At 37.0% G+C, this 21477-nt stretch overlaps 1 protein-coding gene across 1 annotated transcript; it reads right to left on the bottom strand.

Annotated features, from left to right (window-relative positions):
• Positions 1-4626: 4626 nt before the first annotated feature.
• Positions 4627-18652, bottom strand: LOC117329415 (protocadherin-11 X-linked-like). Its single transcript, XM_033887359.1, is given in 6 exon segments — positions 4627-6755; positions 10401-10542; positions 12387-12578; positions 15578-17994; positions 17997-18487; positions 18608-18652. Coding segments are annotated over 5 exon segments (3591 nt in total). The 5' UTR covers positions 18343-18487; positions 18608-18652; the 3' UTR covers positions 4627-6261.
• Positions 18653-21477: the final 2825 nt, after the last annotated feature.

Here is a 21477-nt window from a genome sequence, read left to right on the forward strand (position 1 = left end):
TCACTATAAACAGGCGATGACTACACAACTGGTCACTATAAACAGGTGATGCCTACACAACTGGTCACTATAAACAGGTGAGGACTACACAAATGGTCATTATAAACATGTGATGACTACACACAACTGGTCACTATAAACAAATGATGACTACACAACTGGTCACTATAAACAGGTGATGACTACACACAACTGGTCACTATAAACAGGTGATGACTACACACAACTGGTCACTATAAACAGGTGATGACTACACACAACTGGTCACTATAAACAGGCGATGACTACACAACTGGTCACTATGAACAGGTGATGACTACACAACTGGTCACTATAAACAGGTGATGACTACACAACTGGTCACTATAAACAGGTTGTTTATAATATAATTTCAAAAGTTTCATTAGACACAAGGGAAATAAATTAACCAAATTTATTCTACAAAATCCTTAAGTTTCAAAAACTCACCTCCCATTCTTTCTGGCTCAGATGGCAGCCTGCGGACGACCATTCTGTACTCACTAGACAAAGTCACAATAGAGCTGATACTTACCATATTATCATAAACAAGTGTTCACTTTCATAATCTTTCGTTCTGAGTTTAAACCTCCAGTTTATTTCAGTATAGTTACCTGACAGATAACATTACATTATAGGTTATATTGAATGTGGTATGTTTGGTCCTATTTACCAACATCTGAATGGAATGTGATATATACAGAGACATATTAGTATGTCCCTGACATCATAACCACAACAAAATTTGAGAGAAGGTTTTCAAAACTGAGAACTGTGATGTGTGAAAGGAGTAAGTCAAAGAAAACTTTTAAAAATCATCTAAAAAATGAAATAATTAAATGAATAAGTACAATCTTCGATAGTTTGGTAAAATTGTGTACATTACATAATACATTTTAATTACAAGAGTTATTTCCCTTCGACTCATACTCGGTCTCTTGTTAAAGTATCTGGGTGGTTAAAGGGAGACAATCCATAGTAAAAAAATGACCAAATGTGCATCACACAGGAAGTTTTATGAGACATTATTTTAACGATGTGATCAACGTAAACTGTACACTGGAGCTAGACTTGATATTTATGGCAATAATCAATAGAAATAATATCCCCCATATGTGAAAAATTTAAAGTTTTTGTTTCTTTTTCACAAAACATGTTACTTTGAGTATTTTATACAGACAACCTTTAATGCACAGGCGACTTTTACAACAAGTGTCCTTTATAGACAGATGTTTTTACAGACAGGTATCCAATTTAGACAGGTAACCATTCTAGACAGGTATTTGTACAGACAGGTATCAATTTTAGACAGGTATTTTTATGGACTGGTATCCAATTTAGACTGCTGTCCTTCAAAGAACCTTCAAAATCAGGTCCTTTTCTTTTTAAATATGAAAAGTTACACTGGATAACACATGTGTTGGTGTTACTCTGTCAAACTTTGACTGGGCACTGCCGCAGTGATAATTTGGTCCACCATGATAATTTAGTCCACACCAATCCAAAGATATCATTAATTATTCCAGCCAGACTGTATGATTGGCAGCTGACCACTGGAAAGGGTTGACTGACCACCCTGGACAGACATGTCTGTAATGTACCAGTCACTAGGGCCAGGGTGTCAATTTCTGGCTATGGTCAGTTGAAGCAAATTAACAAAGGAATTAGTTTCTGTGTGAGTAAACCAACAAAACCAAAATCAGAAAACTGACCAACTGGACAAATGTCCGTCTGCTCAAACTCCTGTGGAAGCTGACATAATGACAACTGATTAGAGTCAAACTTTGGTTGAACAGATTCATTCTGTAATTAATTAATGAAAAATTTTGTCTATAGTGGCTATAGTGATATGTACCAACATCAAAGTTAGCGGAGGGATCAAGTGTGGGTATTCAGTGTCTTAATCAAGTAAAGTATACCATCAAAAGTGTAAAGAAATTATAAAGAATTTTGTAAAGAAATGTTAAAAAGTAATCAATATTTTCATCTTTATAAAATATCAAACGCAATTTTTCTTTCATTATAATCTAGAAGTTTCCTAATCAGACGTGTGAATTCAATAACCAAAATTCCTCGGGGGAAAAACATAATTATACTTGCCAAGGGCTTATTTGCAAAATCCATGGAATTATCATTTGTCATGCTTCTGGTAATCATAATTTCAGATGTCTACCTCCTGGGTAGGATCGATACAGTTGTCCTTTCAGCTAATTTCAAACATGTTTTGGAGAATGCACTTCTCTTAGAACTGCTTCATTTTGTAGCATATGATATAATGAATCGAAGATGAAAATTTACTTATCTCCAAGAATAAGTATATTTAGATATTCAGGATGATTGGTTACCCTGGTGGGAACTATAAAGATGTTAGGGGTGTGAACTTTTATAGCGACTGTATGTTCAACATCATTATCAAAAGACAGGAGGATCCCTCAAGAAACATTTTTGGGTAGGTACAAAATTAGCATTGCGGAAAAAGTGTTATATGCGCCCATACCAGTCATTGATAGGTAAAAAGTGTTATATGCGCCCATACCAGTCATTGATAGGTAAAAAGTGTTATATGCGCCCATGTCAGCCATTGGTAGGTAAAAAGTGTTATATGCGCCCATACCAGTCATTATAATAGGTAAAAAGTGTTATATGCGCCCATACCAGTCATTGATAGGTAAAAAGTGTTATATGCGCCCATACCAGTAATTAATAGGTAAAAAGTGTTATATGCGCCCATACCAGTCATTGATAGGTAAAAAGTGTTATATGCGCCCATGTCAGCCATTGGTAGGTAAAAAGTGTTATATGCGCCCATACCAGTCATTATAATAGGTAAAAAGTGTTATATGCGCCCATACCAGTCATTGATAGGTAAAAAGTGTTATATGCGCCCATACCAGTAATTAATAGGTAAAAAGTGTTATATGCGCCCATACCAGTCATTGATAGGTAAAAAGTGTTATATGCGCCCATGTCAGCCATTGGTAGGTAAAAAGTGTTATATGCGCCCATACCAGTCATTATAATAGGTAAAAAGTGTTATATGCGCCCATGTCAGCCATTGGTAGGTAAAAAGTGTTATATGCGCCCATACCAGTCATTGATAGGTAAAAAGTGTTATATGCGTCCATGTCAGCCATCAGTCATTGGTAGGTAAAAAGTGTTACAGTATATGCGCCCATGTCATGATCAGCCACCAGTCATTGGTAGGTAAAAAGTGTTATATGTGCCCATGTCAGCCATCAGTCATTGGTAGGTAAAAAGTGTTATATGTGCCCATGTCAGCCATCAGTCATTGGTAGGTAAAAAGTGTTATATGCGCCCATGTCAGCCACCAGTCATTGGTAGGTTAAAAGTGTTATATGTGCCCATGTCAGCCACCAGTCATTGGTAGGTAAAAAGTGTTATATGCGTCCATGTCAGCCACCAGTCATTGGTAGGTAAAAAGTGTTATATGCGCCCATGTCAGCCACCAGTCATTGGTAGGTAAAAAGTGTTATATGCGCCCATGTCAGCCACCAGTCATTGGTAGGTAAAAAGTGTTATATGCGTCCATGTCAGCCACCAGTCATTGGTAGGTAAAAAGTGTTATATGCGCCCATGTCAGCCACCAGTCATTGGTAGGTAAAAAGTGTTATATGCGTCCATGTCAGCCACCAGTCATTGGTAGGTAAAAAGTGTTATATGCGTCCATGTCAGCCACCAGTCATTGGTAGGTAAAAAAGTTGTGGTCTACCGTCCCTCCTATCGCCCTAGCTCCTACACGGTAGTAAAAACTAATTATAGAGATTTCTGATTTCTTGGACAAGTCTCCGTCAACAGTCTGTGGGAAGCTCACATTTCACTTAAATAATTAAGACTCGGGAATGTCTGTTGTTCTCAAGTCATTGTGTTAGACTGACCTAAAGTAAGTACACTGTGGTGCATTGTTCATGTTTTGCTTATTAGATTAAGATATATTGAAATCTCATCCGAACATTATCCGCTGGTTTTGTATTTTATCACATTTTAGATGTTCAATTTGATCAGGTCTCATCAAGATTCATTTTGTTGATATCACTTTTTTTTAAAGCCCATTCTGTATAATTATATCTTACATCCCAAAATGATACAATCAGAAAATGTCTCAATGACGTCGGCATTTTATACCATCAATGTGGAATCCCATCAATATGACAATGATAATATACTTTTATAAAAGATGTGGAAATGGAGTTGATCAAGTTTTCCATCCTTAACAATAGGTCAAAGATGATACAGACTCTCCTGCATGAAAAAATAAATGACTAAACTAATTTCAAATAATCAACATAGTTTTGGAAATTAATTGTTTATTAATATTGCTCAAATCAGGTTGAAATCAATTCTGCAGAGTTGGAACTATCTACAGAAACATTAATCTATTTTTTTTCACTTGATTGTATCCGGACCCAAATTCTTTGAGGTGATGGTTGTCATGACAATGTGATAACAAAGCTAGGATGTCACATGTGTGTGTAGGGAGTGAGGGTGGGGTGGGGTAGGGGATGTGGGTGTTACACCCCTTTCTCTTCTTGGAGGCTCTATCTCCTCTATGAGGACACTACTAATTCAGGAAAAACTACAAGTCAAACATTTTATATTTATATTTATTTTTCATCTTTTGGTTCATTGTTAAAATGCCAGCAATTGACACAATTTAATATTTTATGTACAAATTATTCAACAAAATACATTAATATAGCTGTGATAAAGAGTGTATAAAAACAACAGTGTGTATTCAATAAATACAACTCGATGTGTCTTATAAAGTCGGCCACACCAAGCGCATAACAGGAAAGTTGCTCAATGGCGAGCAACCGTTCTCTCGTTGCCTCTATTTTACAGATTTACAGATGCATGCATTTATACACATTTAGAACAAATTTTGATTATTTTCACAAAATCAGGCAACTACTTGTTGCGACATCAAGCAGAATTAATAACAATGCTTGCTAACAAATTAAAAATTTGTGATAAGATTTGAAAATAAAAGGTTGCCTTTTTCAGAGTATAATGTCAGATTATTAGTTGAATATTTTTAAGACAGAAACAATAGTCTAAAACTAATTAAAACAACAGAATGAACAAGATCGGACAAACAGATGAACAGACAAACAGACAGACATATAAAGAGACAAATACTAATTTATGCAGGGTACTTTTTAAGCCCTGAGGATTATAAATCTGTATCAACCGTTCTCATACAGGATCAGGAACCTAACAAGTTCTCACACAGGCCAATGTAAGTAATACCTAGTTGTCAGAAAACTCACAGGAAGTTCTCACACAGGCCTATATAGGTACTGGTAATACCCAGCTGTCAGAAAACTGTCAGGAAGTTCTCACACAGGCCTATGTAAGTAATACCTAGTTGTCAGAAAACTCTCAAGAAGTTCTCACACAGGCCTATGTAGGTACCGATAATACCCAGTTGTCAGAAAACTCAAGAAATTCTCACACAGGCCTATGTAGGTAATACCTAGTTGTCAGAAAACTCTCAAGAAGTTTATACAGGCCTATGTAGGTAATCCTAATTGTCAGGAACCTCTAAGAAGTTCTCACACAGGCCTATGTAAGAGTGAGAGAACAGCTGATTCAGTGTGGTTATTTTGACTAGATGGGAAGTTTAGGATGGGAATATAGCACATATAATCTTAATATCTAAAGTCTCATGGGACTACAACGTCAAACTCCTGTTGTCCTAGCACTCGGACAAAAAGAGGGAAGTGAAGGGGAACAACTGTTTCCTCACGAGTAGAACAGTACGTCTGTGAAACAATAACTATTTAACAATCTCTAATGGCTGAAGAAAGTATGATTTAACAGACGTTTGTTCATTTATAGCACTTTTGACAAGTTAAGGGAGCTTTTTTGAACGACACAAGATTGTAAGTTTTTTTAGGTCACTGGTATTAATGTAAGTTTTATTGTTCAGTATAGAAACCAGCTCCAGGAGAATTCAAACAGCACATTTATCACTGTCAGCAAAAATCTTTTTTTTTTTTGAAATTCCATCTCATTTTTTCAGGAATCATACGATCACCTCATTCATACAGCACCAAACACGGTCAGGACAAGTCACTGTGGTAATCAATTTCAAAACAGTCGTCACATTTCTAAAATTTGACACAAATCTATGTAGCATTTTGAGACAGGACATCTATATTGTTAGTAAGGGGCAATATTTTGGCACTTATGAAAACTTGTTCTAAGTCATTACACTAAACATCACACAATGACATCATTGAAGAAGAGATTATCAATCTCATGTCGAAGTTCATCTGGGTTAATCGTGTAACTCCCGGATGTCGTTGTACTGTCGCCGTCATCATCACGTGTTGCAACACTTTCACTTATCGTGTCATCGATGTCCGCTAACGAATACTGAAGACCGAACATGCTACCTTCATTGAGAGTGTCTAGCTGAGATCTGTTACTGTGATCACGAAATCTACTGCCACCATATTGCGAAAACGAAGACAAGTTTTTGTGGGGACTTGCACCCCGTAGTTTTGATGGGTGTTTACAACTGTCAACTGTTGTGTTTGCATTCACACTGTCATCACTGAAACTGATGTTCCTATGGTAACCATCACCAGGGGGTGCTGCCTTGCCAGGAATATCTTGATAATTGGAATGTAATGCATTCGAATGTCTAGATGAGTTTTGGCGGGAAAAGTCTGAGGTCTTGAGATCACTTTGGATATTTTGGCGTGGTTCTTCTGTAATATATAACAAAACATACATTAATTTTCCATCAAAACATCAAATGTGTGCTCAATAACTACTGGTAATAGAATATCAGTAACACTGTCTAAGGCTGGTCCATTGGGTTTCAAAAACAAAAGATTGACAATGAATATACTATTTCAATTTCCAATAAGAGATATCAATTCCAGAACTGTTTTAACAAACTTTTCCATAACTGCTGAGTGGACTCAATTTAAACGTCATCTATTTCACTTGAATTACGTACATGTACAACCTTTTTTATCTGAATGTTCATTGAAAGAAATTATGGAGACACTATTCCAAGGTCCAAGCTATAGTATTGTGTTTCAATATAACCGAGTACAAAAATATTAGTCAAAGAAGATTAGCATACGTACATCTAAAGCTTTCAGATCGATCAACTGTTTTATAATACAAACATGCAAAAATACACATGCTCTTGAGAACTTTTACACCTGCTGCACACCTGTTGACGATGTTAAGAAAACAGGTGTGTCTATATCTATGGTGCAGAGGGTATATGGACACACAACAGTAAAGTGAGCTTCTGCTACAGTCACTGATACAAATATACCTGGTACAGACACTTAGCATGAAGTCATAGGACAAGGGCCTACCATGTACAGAGCCTGAAGGACATGTAGCTAAAAGCCTTAGGACAAGGGCCTACCATGTACAGAGCCTGAAGGACATCTAGCTAAAAGCCTTAGGACAAGGGCCTACCATGTACAGAGCCTGAAGGACATCTAGCTAAAAGCCTTAGGACAAGGGCCTACCATGTACAGAGCCTGAAGGACATCTAGCTAAAAGCCTTAGGACAAGGGCCTACCATGTACAGTGCCTGAAGGACATCTAGCTTGAAGCCTAAGGACAAGGGCCTACCATGTACAGAGCCTGAAGGACATCTAGCTAAAAGCCTAAGGACAAGGGCCTACCATGTACAGAGCCTGAAGGACATCTAGCTAAAAGCCTTAGGACAAGGGCCTACCATGTACAGAGCCTGAAGGACATCTAGCTAAAAGCCTTAGGACAAGGGCCTACCATGTACATAGCCTAAGGACATCTAGCTAAAAGCCTTAGGACAAGGGCCTACCATGTACAGAGCCTGAAGGACACCTACCCGGTAGCTCAAAATCTTTAAACAAGAACATAAGGAGGATACTGAAGGACTTACATCACATCTAACAGAGGGGACCTTGTCAAGCCTTGTCTTTAACATGTAACAACTTCCGGGGACATGTCATCAACCATGCATTAGTCAACAGATTTTAATTTGGTATACACCTTTAATTTTAAGATTTTTTTTTTCATTTTCTTACAGGTGAATATAAAATTTAGATAAAATATATATATTCTGTTTTGTTAGATATTCAAACATATACATTCCCATTGACAATACCAAAACAAAGTCTAAATCTTGTGCTACAAGGGTATTTGTATGTTGGTATATTTGAGGAATGATGGGAAAACAGCCATCACATTAACTAATGTCTGTCAAACATTCACACGACCTATGGTACAGCCTGTTTAGTCTAGGTGCTTTACATGTTTTGGTCACAAACAATTTCATCAATAACGATTGTCATATTAATGAGGTTGCACTCCATGCAGGGGAGGATCGTGGCATGCCCCACTTACCGAGCTAAAACAATCCAAAAATTTATACATAGCACTGGTACAATACCACTGGGGAGAAAACAAAGGATTCGGTTGAAAATTTTTTAAACATAAATATTCATATTATAATTCAAATATCTGAATATAACAAATATGCAGTGTTTTCATTTGTTTACACAGCATACCTTGTCTATAACTATCTTAACACCATAACAAACAAGAAAAACTTTACCAGTATCTGTTTGTATATTGTGGGATTAGGTCAGATTTGATTGATAGAGTGTGTATGTGAATGATTCCCACCAATATAGCCCTAATAGGGGTGGTTTCCATGGAGATTTCAGATCCATTTCTGTATAGGTATGTCCTGTATGGACCACAAAATAGCTGAGAGTATTACAAGTTTCCTAGCAAAAGGAGCCTAGATAACAGAGCATTATAAAACTCTGGGTTAAGCAAGCATCGGGAGATCAAACATCAGAGAGTAGTAATCTATCAGCCTTATTGGGAATTCCTGGTGGCCTTGAGTTGATATAGGCATCCCTCCCCCTCCCAGGAATATCTGTCTCGTCAACACATATGTATCTGTTAGGCCATCCTCTGATGGGTAGTTCAATGGGCTGATCATTAGTCGCTGATTGGACCAAGTATCAGGCTTCCAACATTGGTGACAAGATAGTGAGTGGAGTATTTGAACATCTATCAGCCTTGCCGACTAGATAAACCCCACACCATCACTACTTTATCACTGTTCACACTCTCACTGTGATTTCACTAAACAACACAGCAGGCTCAACCCTAAGGTGACAAATCCCTTGTTGACTTGAGTGAAGCTTGTTAAGGGTACTCCAATACCGCCATTCAGTTCCCTCTAAAACACCCACAAAGTCAAAAAGCTATCGTCCCTGTGGGACAAGAATAAAGATATCCTATTCTAGGAAGACGAGTTGCTAAATTTTTTGTTTTACTAAATCGTTGAACATGCTGAGGAGAAAGTTTATAGTTCTAATAAGAAGATTTTATAAAAGTTTAGCCCCATCAATGAAGGTGTCATGTGACCATCAATGAAGTTCCTAGCATGTCATGTGACATCAAAGGTGCGTCACATGACCATCTGTTACAGCCATTACGAAAGCTTGGGGTGTAATAAGAATCATTTTTTACAGTACAAGAAAAGTTCAAATGTAGTAGAATTTGTGAAATGAAGTTATAAAGATAACTATCAGTTTAGACGAATGTATAAGTTATGTACAGGTGAGTTGTGCCTGTCTAACTGTACCATGCAGTCTGTCATTAGTCCATGTGTAACAACAGCTGTTGGTTTACGTCCCATGACGGCATCAGATCTTAACAATATTGGTACAAATATCTAGTTCTGAAACAATTATCCTTCAACGATAGCACTCTTTTGATGTAAAAGATCAATTCCGAATGTTGATACATTATTTTTAAGTGGTTTGCATAATAACTGGTGACTTTTGTGTTGAGGGTTTAAACCCTGACTATTCCTCTACACCAATAAAAAATACATTTATTTAAGGCTATCTAGAGTATATACTGGTCGTTGACTATGAACCGTGACTAGCATAATAAATATGATGATGACAAGGAATAGTGTAAATGAAAAGTATAATGGAAATACAGATGATTTTGGTGATGAGGTGGATTGTTAAAAAACATGAGAGATGTAACAATACGTTGAACACGGAGACAAGTTTTCAATGACTACCACACACACATACTCTGGATTGCTGGTGATGAGTCGTGGGTACATGAAGTGATGCTGAGATGTGAAGATTACTTCCCAGTACAAAGTGGTGAGAGCTATAGATACAGTGGTTGAGGTGTGGCATTGACAGGGGTGGAGAGGCTATCATTAAAGGTATATCATGAGTTGGTGATATCCAAGGAGATATGATGGCGATAAGTATTTTCATGGTGATAATGATATGATGGTGATGATGGTGATGAGATGGTGATGAATGGTGATGTAAGGCGCTGTGACTGCCCGTGCTTACCATTATCGGAGAAGGCGTGTCCGCGGTTACTGTGGACGTCCTCCTCACTACCACCTCGTCCACTATCACTTGTGGCAGATTCTGCAGACATCTCACTTCCCGCATCCTCACCTTTCTTCAGCATATCCCGGATATGGTTAGCCTGTAACGACACATTACGATCAGCACATTCACCTACATCACCAGTTATATAAAAATAATTTTGTTCCTTTGTGAAAAACAAAACAAACCACAACAGGATTCTCCTGTCAGCTAGTCAAAATTTAAGTTTTTAAAACTTTTTACATTGCCCTTTGTTTTATTTGTCATTTGAATTACCATCAACTTTTCTTAACCACTTCCTTTTACATTACCCGTGGAGAATTTGACATTTATGACAATTTCTAGCAAAAAAATATATATCATGTTACACATTGATTTTGTCCACCTTACATCGCCATACTTATACACGTTTTGACATATCAATAAGTATATTTAAAATGTCAGAACTCCCAAATCAGTAGCAGACAAATTACATCTGTATAAAATTCAATAACAAAAGTCATCATTGTCAGACCTAAAGTCCTTGACCGATGACTTTTCCTTGACCATTGGCCCTGGACATATGTCGGTATCCAGAAAGCTAGCTGTGCGCCTACGGTAACAAATGGAAACAGAGCTAAGTTATCTTAAACAAATTTTTAAATAAATCTCCAAATTGCCCCTCTTAATTTACAAATTAGGCTCATGATAGCCATGTTTGACCTCTTCATGTGCCTCATCAATTCAAAATTCATATTTCCATCAATAGCCTACTGCTGTCCGAGGCACTTCAAACAAATTTCTACCCATTTAAATTTCACGCATGTTGCTTGAATTAGTGCCATCTAGTCTTGTTACTTTTACAAGTTCGTTCTTCCGTAAGAATTAACCACCAGCGGCTATTTCGACCCCTGCCGTCCCCTTCTCTGACCCACAGTTCTACCTTCACCCGGGGAAAACATACCTTTTCACCTGTGTCAAATACAAATCGGTGAAATTTAGGGTTGGGCTGATGTGTTGTATTTAGTCAAAGAACTAAATGGGGGATGTTCCATTAGATCGAGAAATGATAAAATTGTTTAAATATGATGGAAAAAGAACACCTCCCTTCTGAGACAGAAGTGTTTGAGCGTGTACACCAAACGATGCTAATTTGAATCAGACATCAGCCAAAGAAAGAGCAAGCTCTATGATTATAGACCCCGTTAGGTAAAAATTCAGCTTGAATTGTAATGTTTGGGGATGATTCGTAGAAAAAACAGCCCCGAGTCAGATTTTCTCCGATGAATAGGGATTTAACACACTAGTTTCATTTGTTGATTCTCAGAGTCCATACATAAAAAGGAAATGGAAATATTCTAAAAGACCTTAATATTTCCGTATTATTCAATGTTTTTTAACTACAATTAAAGTTATTGTCCGATATTTTTAACAACGACATACAAATGTACAGGTGTTACTGAGGGGGCGTGTCTGTACATCAAACCCAGTGTCCACAGTCCCCTGGAACAGTCGCTCAGGGACCCATTCTTTATACCCAATATAAACAACTACCTGGTATTGGTTAATATTCCTGTGAGGAAACAGTGCAGACAAATACCTCAGTATTTTATTAATGTTTCAGGATATTGTATCTTTCAAGAGAAATACCAGTGGGATTCTTTTTCAATTCGAACAATTCATACATATTTATTTTTACTTTTTTTCTACGATTGTATTGTTATTCATATTTCCTTGTATTGGTTTATATTCCTTCGAGAAACAGAAAACAAATATTAAAACAGGTTTTCAAAATACTGTATCTTTCAAAAGAAAAGGTATCTTTTAAAATTTATTTATATATTTATATTTTTTAGTACAGTTTTATCTGAATTTTCTAAATTAAAAAATATTGAAAAAAATCTTTCCATCCCTTATCTACAGGGGATGGCGTTGACTTCTGTTCTACACAGTGGGATCTCTTACCTCATCCTGTTTCAGCTGCTGCAGCCATATTGTCTCCGGACTAGGTGGATGAAGGTGGTTCGGACTGTAGTAACGAGTGATATCGTATTTTTTGTCGTAACTGTCATTACTGAGGTCATACTTTTTGTCGTAACTATCATCTGATGCTTGAAGATTACTCGCAGTCAGCAGTGAACTGGACGCTTGTGGTTTCTGAAACACACAAATTAAACAAAATATTCAGCACTGTGTCTGACACAAAAAGTCACTGGACAATATGTTCAATGTCATATATACAATACATCTCATTTTAATTTTGTAGATCTTGAGTTCCTTCCCTCTCATGTACAGTAAAGTTGATATATTGCTTCTTGTTTCAACACTCAAAACCTTGATAAACTTCTCCCTCAGAGAAAAACCTCAGAATGATTGATAGATCCTGCTTATAGCTAAATTCTGACATGCTGGCATCTGTTTATTTGAATTATCACTTAATTTAAAAGTACATATTTGAGAAGTAATCTAATTACTTTAGATATTTTTGAGCTGAAAGTATTCTGTGTTACGATAATTGGGTTAATTGCATTTTCTTTATATTGTTCTCGCTAGTACGAGTAGTGGGCGAACCAATTAACCAATTGCTAATCTATTTAAATTTGGTTGTGCAATAAAATTTGAATCAACAAAATAAGCATGTTGACAGTATTTCAAGGTCCCCTTCTCTATTTCACCAAGAAACTGAACAATAGTGCCAGCATTATACAACAACATGGTTTTAGAGTGTGTGAAAGTTCTGATCTTTTAATATATGAAAAAGAAAAGCCTTTTTCTCATTCATGGTATCATAATATAATGTGCAATAAAACATTTAATTAAGAAATGAATGGCTTCTTATCTTTGACGATACTGTATCATAATTATACAGAACTGTTCAATTTTCAAAATTACTTAAATGTATTTTACAGTCGTGTAAACTGAGAATTCTAATATCATTTAAGCTAACATCAATCTTCTTACAGATTTTTTTCATATATGAATGAAACTGGTGTAAATGGTTTGAGAAACACAATTCCATTTTGGTTAAAATGTGGCTAAAAATGTTATGTCTTTTTTAAATGTGGGAAAAAGATACAAATACTTAAGGAAACCTTTTTTTCAGTCATTTAAATAACATTTTCATGAATATTTAAATGTTACCGAAATAGTGTGAACGGCTGCTTCACTGATGTCTGACCGGCCACTTCAGACATGGATACCCCATGCCTTTATTTACAGGTGATCACTTGGGCAAACGGAGGGCTGTGTAATGAAATATTTACAGGGCCCTCCAATAATTGGATAATCTATGTAGATTTATAGTGGACACCCTCATCAATAATGGAGTAGATTTCTACATGGGCTTCAGTGCCATACTGTCCTGTAAGTTTATTTCAGATCAAACCACCAGACAAGTGCCACAAAGTCCAGCTGACATGGCACAGTAAAACAACCTCACACTAGGATCCCGCCTTACGACTGTGTAAAACAAGTCCACTGTTCTATATCAAATTTGTTTCTATTTCAAGACTGACTTGGCTGTATTGTACTTTAACTAAAAAATTTAATACAACTTGCAAGTTAAACAACAAACTAATTTACCATGGATTTAAAAGAAAGAAATGCATAACAGACAAAATACGTTTCTACAGACTTTTCCATCCATCGTCTCATTGGGACAGGTTTCATGTTTGAAGTATCTTCCTGAACATGTTAGCCATTTTTTCCCAATACAAAAATACATCAACATTTTCGCAGCAACATATCCGTATAAAAATCTGACAAAAACAATTCCATACCAACATTTTAAATTGACAGGAACCAAGAAGGTATCGTTTCTTTGTATAAAATTAAGAAGGATGGAGACCAGTTTGAGGATTTTTTTTACTGTTTCAGATTAAGCCTGCAGGCTGGAAAGGTACCTATACCAGAATCATGTCTATAGTTAGTTTGTTATATGTTTAACAGATTAAAACTTTGGAGCCATTCCAAGACATCTTACTAGATATGCTTTTATAATGACTGCCTTTCTTATTTAGAGACAAAATGTAGCACAAAACCACAAAACAAAAAAGCTTTAATTCTGCCCTGAATTTTTTTGCCAGTAACTTTAGTTTTTAAACTCAGTCCGGAGTAAAACCAACATATTCCTGATGACAGTCATACACTTCTATGGACCAAATTGTGCATGAAGTAACATCAAATAAGCCCCCTTACCTATCTATAGTGTAAAAGTTGTTCCGTAATTATCCTCAAATAAGCCCCCTCACATATCTATAGTGAAAGTTTAGTTCCGTAATTATCCTCAAATAAGCCCCCTTATCTATCTATAGTGAAAGTTTAGTTCCGTAATTATCCTCAAATAAGCCCCCTTATCTATCTATAGTGAAAGTTTAGTTCCGTAATTATCCTCAAATAAGCCCCCTCCCCTATCTATAGTGAAAGTTTAGTACCATATTTATCCTCAAATAAGCCCCCTCCCCTATCTACAGTGTAACAGTTTATAACCATATTTATCCTCAAATAAGCCCCCTCCCCAGGTGTTAAAGTTTAGGGAGGGCTGAGTTGTGAATCACTTTTAGCTTACTGTTTTAAAATTGATAATTCTGCAAAAACTAAGGAGGGTTATTTGTGGGTAGGGGCTTATTTGTGGGTAGGGGCGTAGGGGCTTATTTGTGGGTAGGGGCTTATTTGTGGGTAGGGGCTTATTAAATGCAGTACTTCGGGACCTGTACATGTTGGGACCAACCCTTGATTTTTTTATGGGAGAACATGGCTATAACATACCTATATATCAATAATTGTCAATAACATGTCTATCATCTTTATAGCTTGACCAATGATGGGGTCAATATTTTGCCAATGTCCATCTAAATCTGTACAATAAAGACTGTATGACTGTCCTCAGGTGTTTGTTTGTAGGAGGTGTTTCGATCCCCAACAGTTTACAAATATTGGCCTATAGAATCTTAACATAGTTTAAGAAGAGTAGTGTAAACTTAATTACAATGATATGCAAATGTCTTCCTCTTTTTGTTCTTATGTCTACAAATCTGACATCAAGTATGTTATCATATTGTTTTAAGGGTGATAATTGCTATGATTATAGGTAAATGTAATTTGATAATTAAATACATTCTATCCTGAATTTAATATAAAAATAAAAGTATACATACCTCTATAGATTTACTTCCATCTAATGTTGGAGGATTTTTAAAAGTTGAAAATGTTGTTAAATTTGTCAATGTTGAAGTATTCATAGAGTCTGTTTCATCACTTAGAGAAAAACTCACTTCTTTTTTATTCTTCTTTTTTAGCGGATCATCAGAATTGTTCGAAGAATCAGTCGACATAGTCTCATGCATTTTAGCAGTAGCTGCTATTATTTTTTGTGCCTCGTTTTTTGCGTGATTATTGTTTTCTTGGCGACCTCCGTCAATTCTGCGTATGATAATGATGGTGACCACAATAGCTATAGACAAGACGACAGTGACAACGACAATGATGACGACTATTATAATGTTCATTCCAGTGTCGTCGTTACCGACTAACGGAAGCACAGTGTTGTTACTAACGGTGATAATCACGTTGAGATTAGTGTAAGATTTGAGCTCGTTGAGTCCACCATCTTTGACAGACAGTACGAGTCGGTATGAGTCTGCATCGTAGAGATGTAATTCGCGAGCTACAACCAGACTACCGCTATAAAGCCCCATACTAAATACATCTCCCGAGTTCGGTGGGTCAATGGTGTCAATATAGTAACGAAGACGTGAATTGTCACCATCGTCAATATCATAGGCCTCAACCTGACTGATTAGTGTTCCTGCGTTTACAGTGTATGGGAAATATACAGTATTGTTGAAATTATTTGGATGAACGATAACTGGGATGTTGTCGTTGTCGTCAAGGACTTCCACAGTGACCTGGGCGGTGCTATACCGACGAGGTGTACCTTTGTCCGTTACCATCACAGTAAAATTATACATTTTCTGTAATTCACGGTCTAGTTTTGTGTAGCCTGTGATAATTCCTGTATCCTTGTTTAGCCGGAAATCAGCTGGAATTGGTGGCACAAAATCGAAACTAAACTGACTGTTGACGCCAGCGTCTAGATCCTGGGCGGTCAAGGTGCCAACCTTGGGTCCACGGTCCTGGTTCTCCAGCACATGGAAGTGGAACATTGGACGTATAAACATGGGCGTGTTGTCATTGATATCGCTAAGTATGACCTCAACTACTGTTGAGGAGTTGAGCGGAGGGGTTCCTTGGTCCGTGGCTGTTACATGGAACCTGATGACTGGCCGTAACTCGCGATCTAGCGACACATCCGCCGATATTGTACCCATGGTAGGGTCTATGGAAAAGAAGGACAGACCGTCGGGTTCGAGAGAGTAGGACACACGTCCGTTGTTACCACTGTCTTTGTCCGTAGCAATCACTTCTTGAACATACGCGCCTGGGTCATTAGATTCCTGCATGGTCACCTGGTACTTTGGTTTGGTGAACTCCGGAGGATTGTCATTAATGTCCTGGACACGAATGAAGAAGCTGGTTGTGTTCTGTCGCTGAGGAACACCCTGGTCCTGACAATTTACAGTCACATTATGAAATTTTTCTGTCTCGTAATCCAGCTTGTTTTGAATGACAATCTTGTACATATCAGTGTAGATCTCTTCCAATCGAAAACTATTGCCCATGACTTGACACCTGACTTTCCCATTAGCCTCACTGTCACGATCGGATACGGCCACATTAGCCACGTACTGACCAACATCAGCGGCCTCCGAGATGTCTGTACCAACTGGTGAGAGGTTGATGTTGATTTGTGGTGCATTGTCGTTGAGGTCCTGTATGTCGACTATGACAACAGCTGATGCCATTAATGGTGGCTGTCCTTGGTCCGATACAACGACAATGAACTGGTACTGAGTGTCCACCTCATAATCGAGGGGTGCAATCACAGAAATTTCCCCAGATGTAGAATTGATGGTGAACTTCTGCTGTACTTTTTGTGACACACGTGAGCTGAACGCATATGTAAGCTTGGCATTGTTTCCAGCGTCGAAATCAGATGCAGAGAGAATTAAGATAGTCGAACCAACAGCCTTATTCTCCGGGATTGTGGTGCTGTAGTTGGCGCGCGAGAAAGCTGGACGATTATCATTTTCGTCTGTAATAGTGACATTGATTTTAACACTTCCTGTACGTACGGGAAACCCATGATCACTTGCTATCACTTTTAATTCATAAAAGTCTCGTGTTTCTCGATCCAATTTAAACCGAACTTTTAATCCCAGATCTGAACCTCCTGCCAAATTTGGAGTTTGAATAAGACTGAACATTTCGTTAGATGGCTGAAGTTCGTAAGATTGTATGGAGTTATTCTGGCCTGTATCACGGTCAATGGCCCCAGAGGTCAATATGACATGACCCACATTGACGCCCTCGGAGACGGTCAAGGCCACTTCAGAGGCAGGGAATACTGGTGAGTTATCATTGACATCATCAACTCTGACCTCCACAGGGATGATCTGGTGAAGGTCGAGCTGGTTGGTACCCACGTATTGTTTGTACACTGCCACGTTAAATTTAGAACACATGCCACTTCATCAGGACAGAGAGTTTCTCTGTCCAATACTACTTTGGTCAACAAAGAGCTTGATGTCTCGTTAATTTGAAAATTTGAAGCATCCTCGTTACCTTGTGTAAGAATCTGAAATCTCATTCGGCTAAACTCTTGTTCCGATACATTTCCATATAAAAGACTATCACGTGCCACATTTCCGACAAACGTTTCCTTGGATTGTTCTTCCCGTAGTTTGTACTTGAGTATGGACTCCTGGGCGTACGTCATTTGAGAGTACAGATCCAGAGTTAGGAGAAGAAACAGTTGTCGTATTGGCGCTCCCATGTTTATATAAAATCCGACGAAATTCATAAACAGCACTTCGAAAAGTTTACAAACACCACAAATACACAGTATTCCAGGAAAAAGGGTTATATAGTCCGATCTTGTTCAAAAATGTCTACATCTTCTATTTATATGTTCCTCTTCACAATGTGTTCCACATTCCAGAACCCTCCTGTAAGTAAAGAACATTGGGCGATTAGTAATAGCAAACAAGGTGAGAAATGTCGAGATTATTGACATTATATATTAGCAAGTAAAATATGTCATGTTCATAAAACGAAATCCTCAGAACCATTAGGACCTATCAGCTACAGTTCCAATATTGACACAGGGAGAGTCTCACCTCACCACCAGTCAGCATGCCTTTCATGCACATTCTAACACTGCAAATGACAATACATTGTACTACAAAAAACTCACAGGTCCACACGCTTCATTGAACACACTGTCACTCATGTCACACCTGATTGGTCACACTGTTCAGCACCCAACCAATCACAGTCCCTGACTGACCAGTGGGCAGTGTGCCCTATGGACACAAGTCAATATTGACCTGATAATTAGCAGGTGATTGACACACCTTGGTATATGGCTACTCTTCAAGTGACCACCAAATATTGGCCAAAGTTCCTAATAGCTTATCTAAACAGATCACTAGGGCGACAAACTCACTTCTCACAAAACTGGGAAAAACCTACAATAAACATTTGTGTATTTCTGCTAAATATAATCCACTCTTGTATTTTATAAGAAAATACAGACTTTGTAAATGTTCAGACTTTATTTTAAAATGTTCTGAAATAAATAACAATAAAAAAATCACTATCAATTACCAGCACTGATTACAAAACAATACATCAATTGATGGATTTAAACTTTCAACATGTAATGGTAGGGGACTGGTGATACCAAAGCCAGCTCGTGACATAACATCCTGCTGTAGTGTGAAAGTTGATACTACAGAAACCTGAGTAGTTAACAATACATGTCTTTATACAAATAACGCCCATTTTAATTCCTTGTCAAATGTCACCGCTGTAGCAAAAAGTTCATCAGATAGAGAAATCTTTTCCGTAACACAATTATTTGCAAATAAAAAATGTTTAAGTATTTATTACAATATCATAATTGAGGTGGGGTGGGTTGTGCTTGGGGGATAAAGAACTAAAACATTATATCCTTTCCTTATATTGTAAAAAAAATATCTTTAGTTAAGAAATATAAAATTGATTCACTTTCACACCTTATCTAAATGTTTATTTAAATCAATTAACTTGAACATTGAGGTTTTTAAGATATTTAATAACGAAAAGAAACAGACAAGCTTGGAGCGAGTAGTTTTTGGAGTTGTGTATTGTGTGAGGATTAATCACCTAATTGATTTTAAGGTGTTATAACCTTGCTGGAGGTTACCCTAAACCATTTACATGTTTTCTCTCATACACTACAAAATTGTATACAATACCTACAGAATAAAAAGACCAAGTTATCCAATGTACCATGAATTCCTCTACCTATGTAAACTCGTTCTATCTTACACATTGAGATAATTTCCTCCTTGACAGATGACAGACATATGTTCATCAGTCCCACCTGTAGGTAAGTCATAATCAGCTCGTTACAGAAATCCGAGCTTGATTGTAGATAAGTAGCTAGGTAGTGTGGCTCCCTGGGGTGGGGCTGAACAGTGTTCATACACAGGGGTGGGGGCCAATAGGTGGGGTGGGGATCACTTAGTGCCAGCAGTTTGAACATCCACCTGTCAATAACGAGTGAGTAAAAACAACTGTTATTGAGTTGGCTTACTGAGGCCGGGATAAAGGAGCTAGTCACAAAGTCTACTGTACAAAACAATTATAAGTCAAATCACCAGGACTTTATATCAAATTCTATTAACAGTTTAATGCCTGTTCCCACTTCTCTGAGTAGCTGAATGCTGCTCAAAATGTCACTAAGTCAGACCAATTAAGATAAGAACAAAAATCTTCTTTCACCATTTCCCCAGATAGGATGTTATTTTAAAACATTCAATTGCCTCCTAATTGACTTCAGATTAATAATAACAACACATGGATGAACGTGGATGGAGCCACGAGGATACCTGGGCCAGCCTTACAGAGCTGGTCAGTGTTTGTCAAGGCTGTGTTTACTCAGTAAACTATCCCCTGACAGAATGTCAACATACCTAGACTAATGTGTTTTATACTGCAAACAATCACCAAGTTTTAGTTTTAAGATGTAATAAATTGACTGGGTTTAAATCTCTACAGCAAAGAAAAATACACCTCATAACCTGAATGAAACAAATTCCAATCTCTACAATATAATCTTAATTCAGGTATTTCATATCATGTTTACAAGATTCATAATCTGAGCATTTACCTCTACCTACAAAGTATCAGGACGTTATCATTAACATTGAAATCTACGAGACAAATACAGCTGATATGTATTACAGTGGACACCGATTCTGTCAATCAGGGTCACCTTATCGAACCTTATCATGTCAGCTCGGACAAGCTTTAAATCAAACACACAATAAATCACTTCATTCACTTAAGCTAATTTATTGAGAGCCATATGTAATCACTTTCCTACATGTCAATTTCAAAAATGTCCTTTTTTCAGCTAGTTGATTTATTAGAATTTAAAAAATTCCAATATCATATTCAAGTTAAAATATTATAATTAAATTTCATATATTACATTAAAATTTCATGTATTATATTTAAATTTCATATATTATAGATCAAATTTAAATATAACATTTAAGATTAATTTTCACCCAATTAAACTCAAAAGTATATAGATATGTTGTGACTTCTCTGTCTTTGTAAGCTGAACATGGAGTACTTGTATATAAAGTATATTACATGTGTATTTAACTTCAAGTTTACACTGCACCCTGCTGAGATAATAAATTCAAACTTTACAATCTATCTGACAGAATACAGCCCCATTTGAAAAGAATTCTTTTCTTATTTGTTACACCTATTGAAAACGTGTCTACGGCCTTAAAAAATGTTCAATATCCCAGTACATCAGATTCTTACAGAAGGCTTTTCTCACGAGTTGACAACTAAATTCTAATGCTGGAATTTATAGTGAACATGTAAATGTGTATATATAACAATGCATAATTTGATATCTGTTGCTCAATGG

Source organism: Pecten maximus, chromosome 6 (assembly GCF_902652985.1).
Source record: "Pecten maximus chromosome 6, xPecMax1.1, whole genome shotgun sequence".
Classification (NCBI taxonomy): Eukaryota; Metazoa; Mollusca; class Bivalvia; order Pectinida; family Pectinidae; genus Pecten; species Pecten maximus.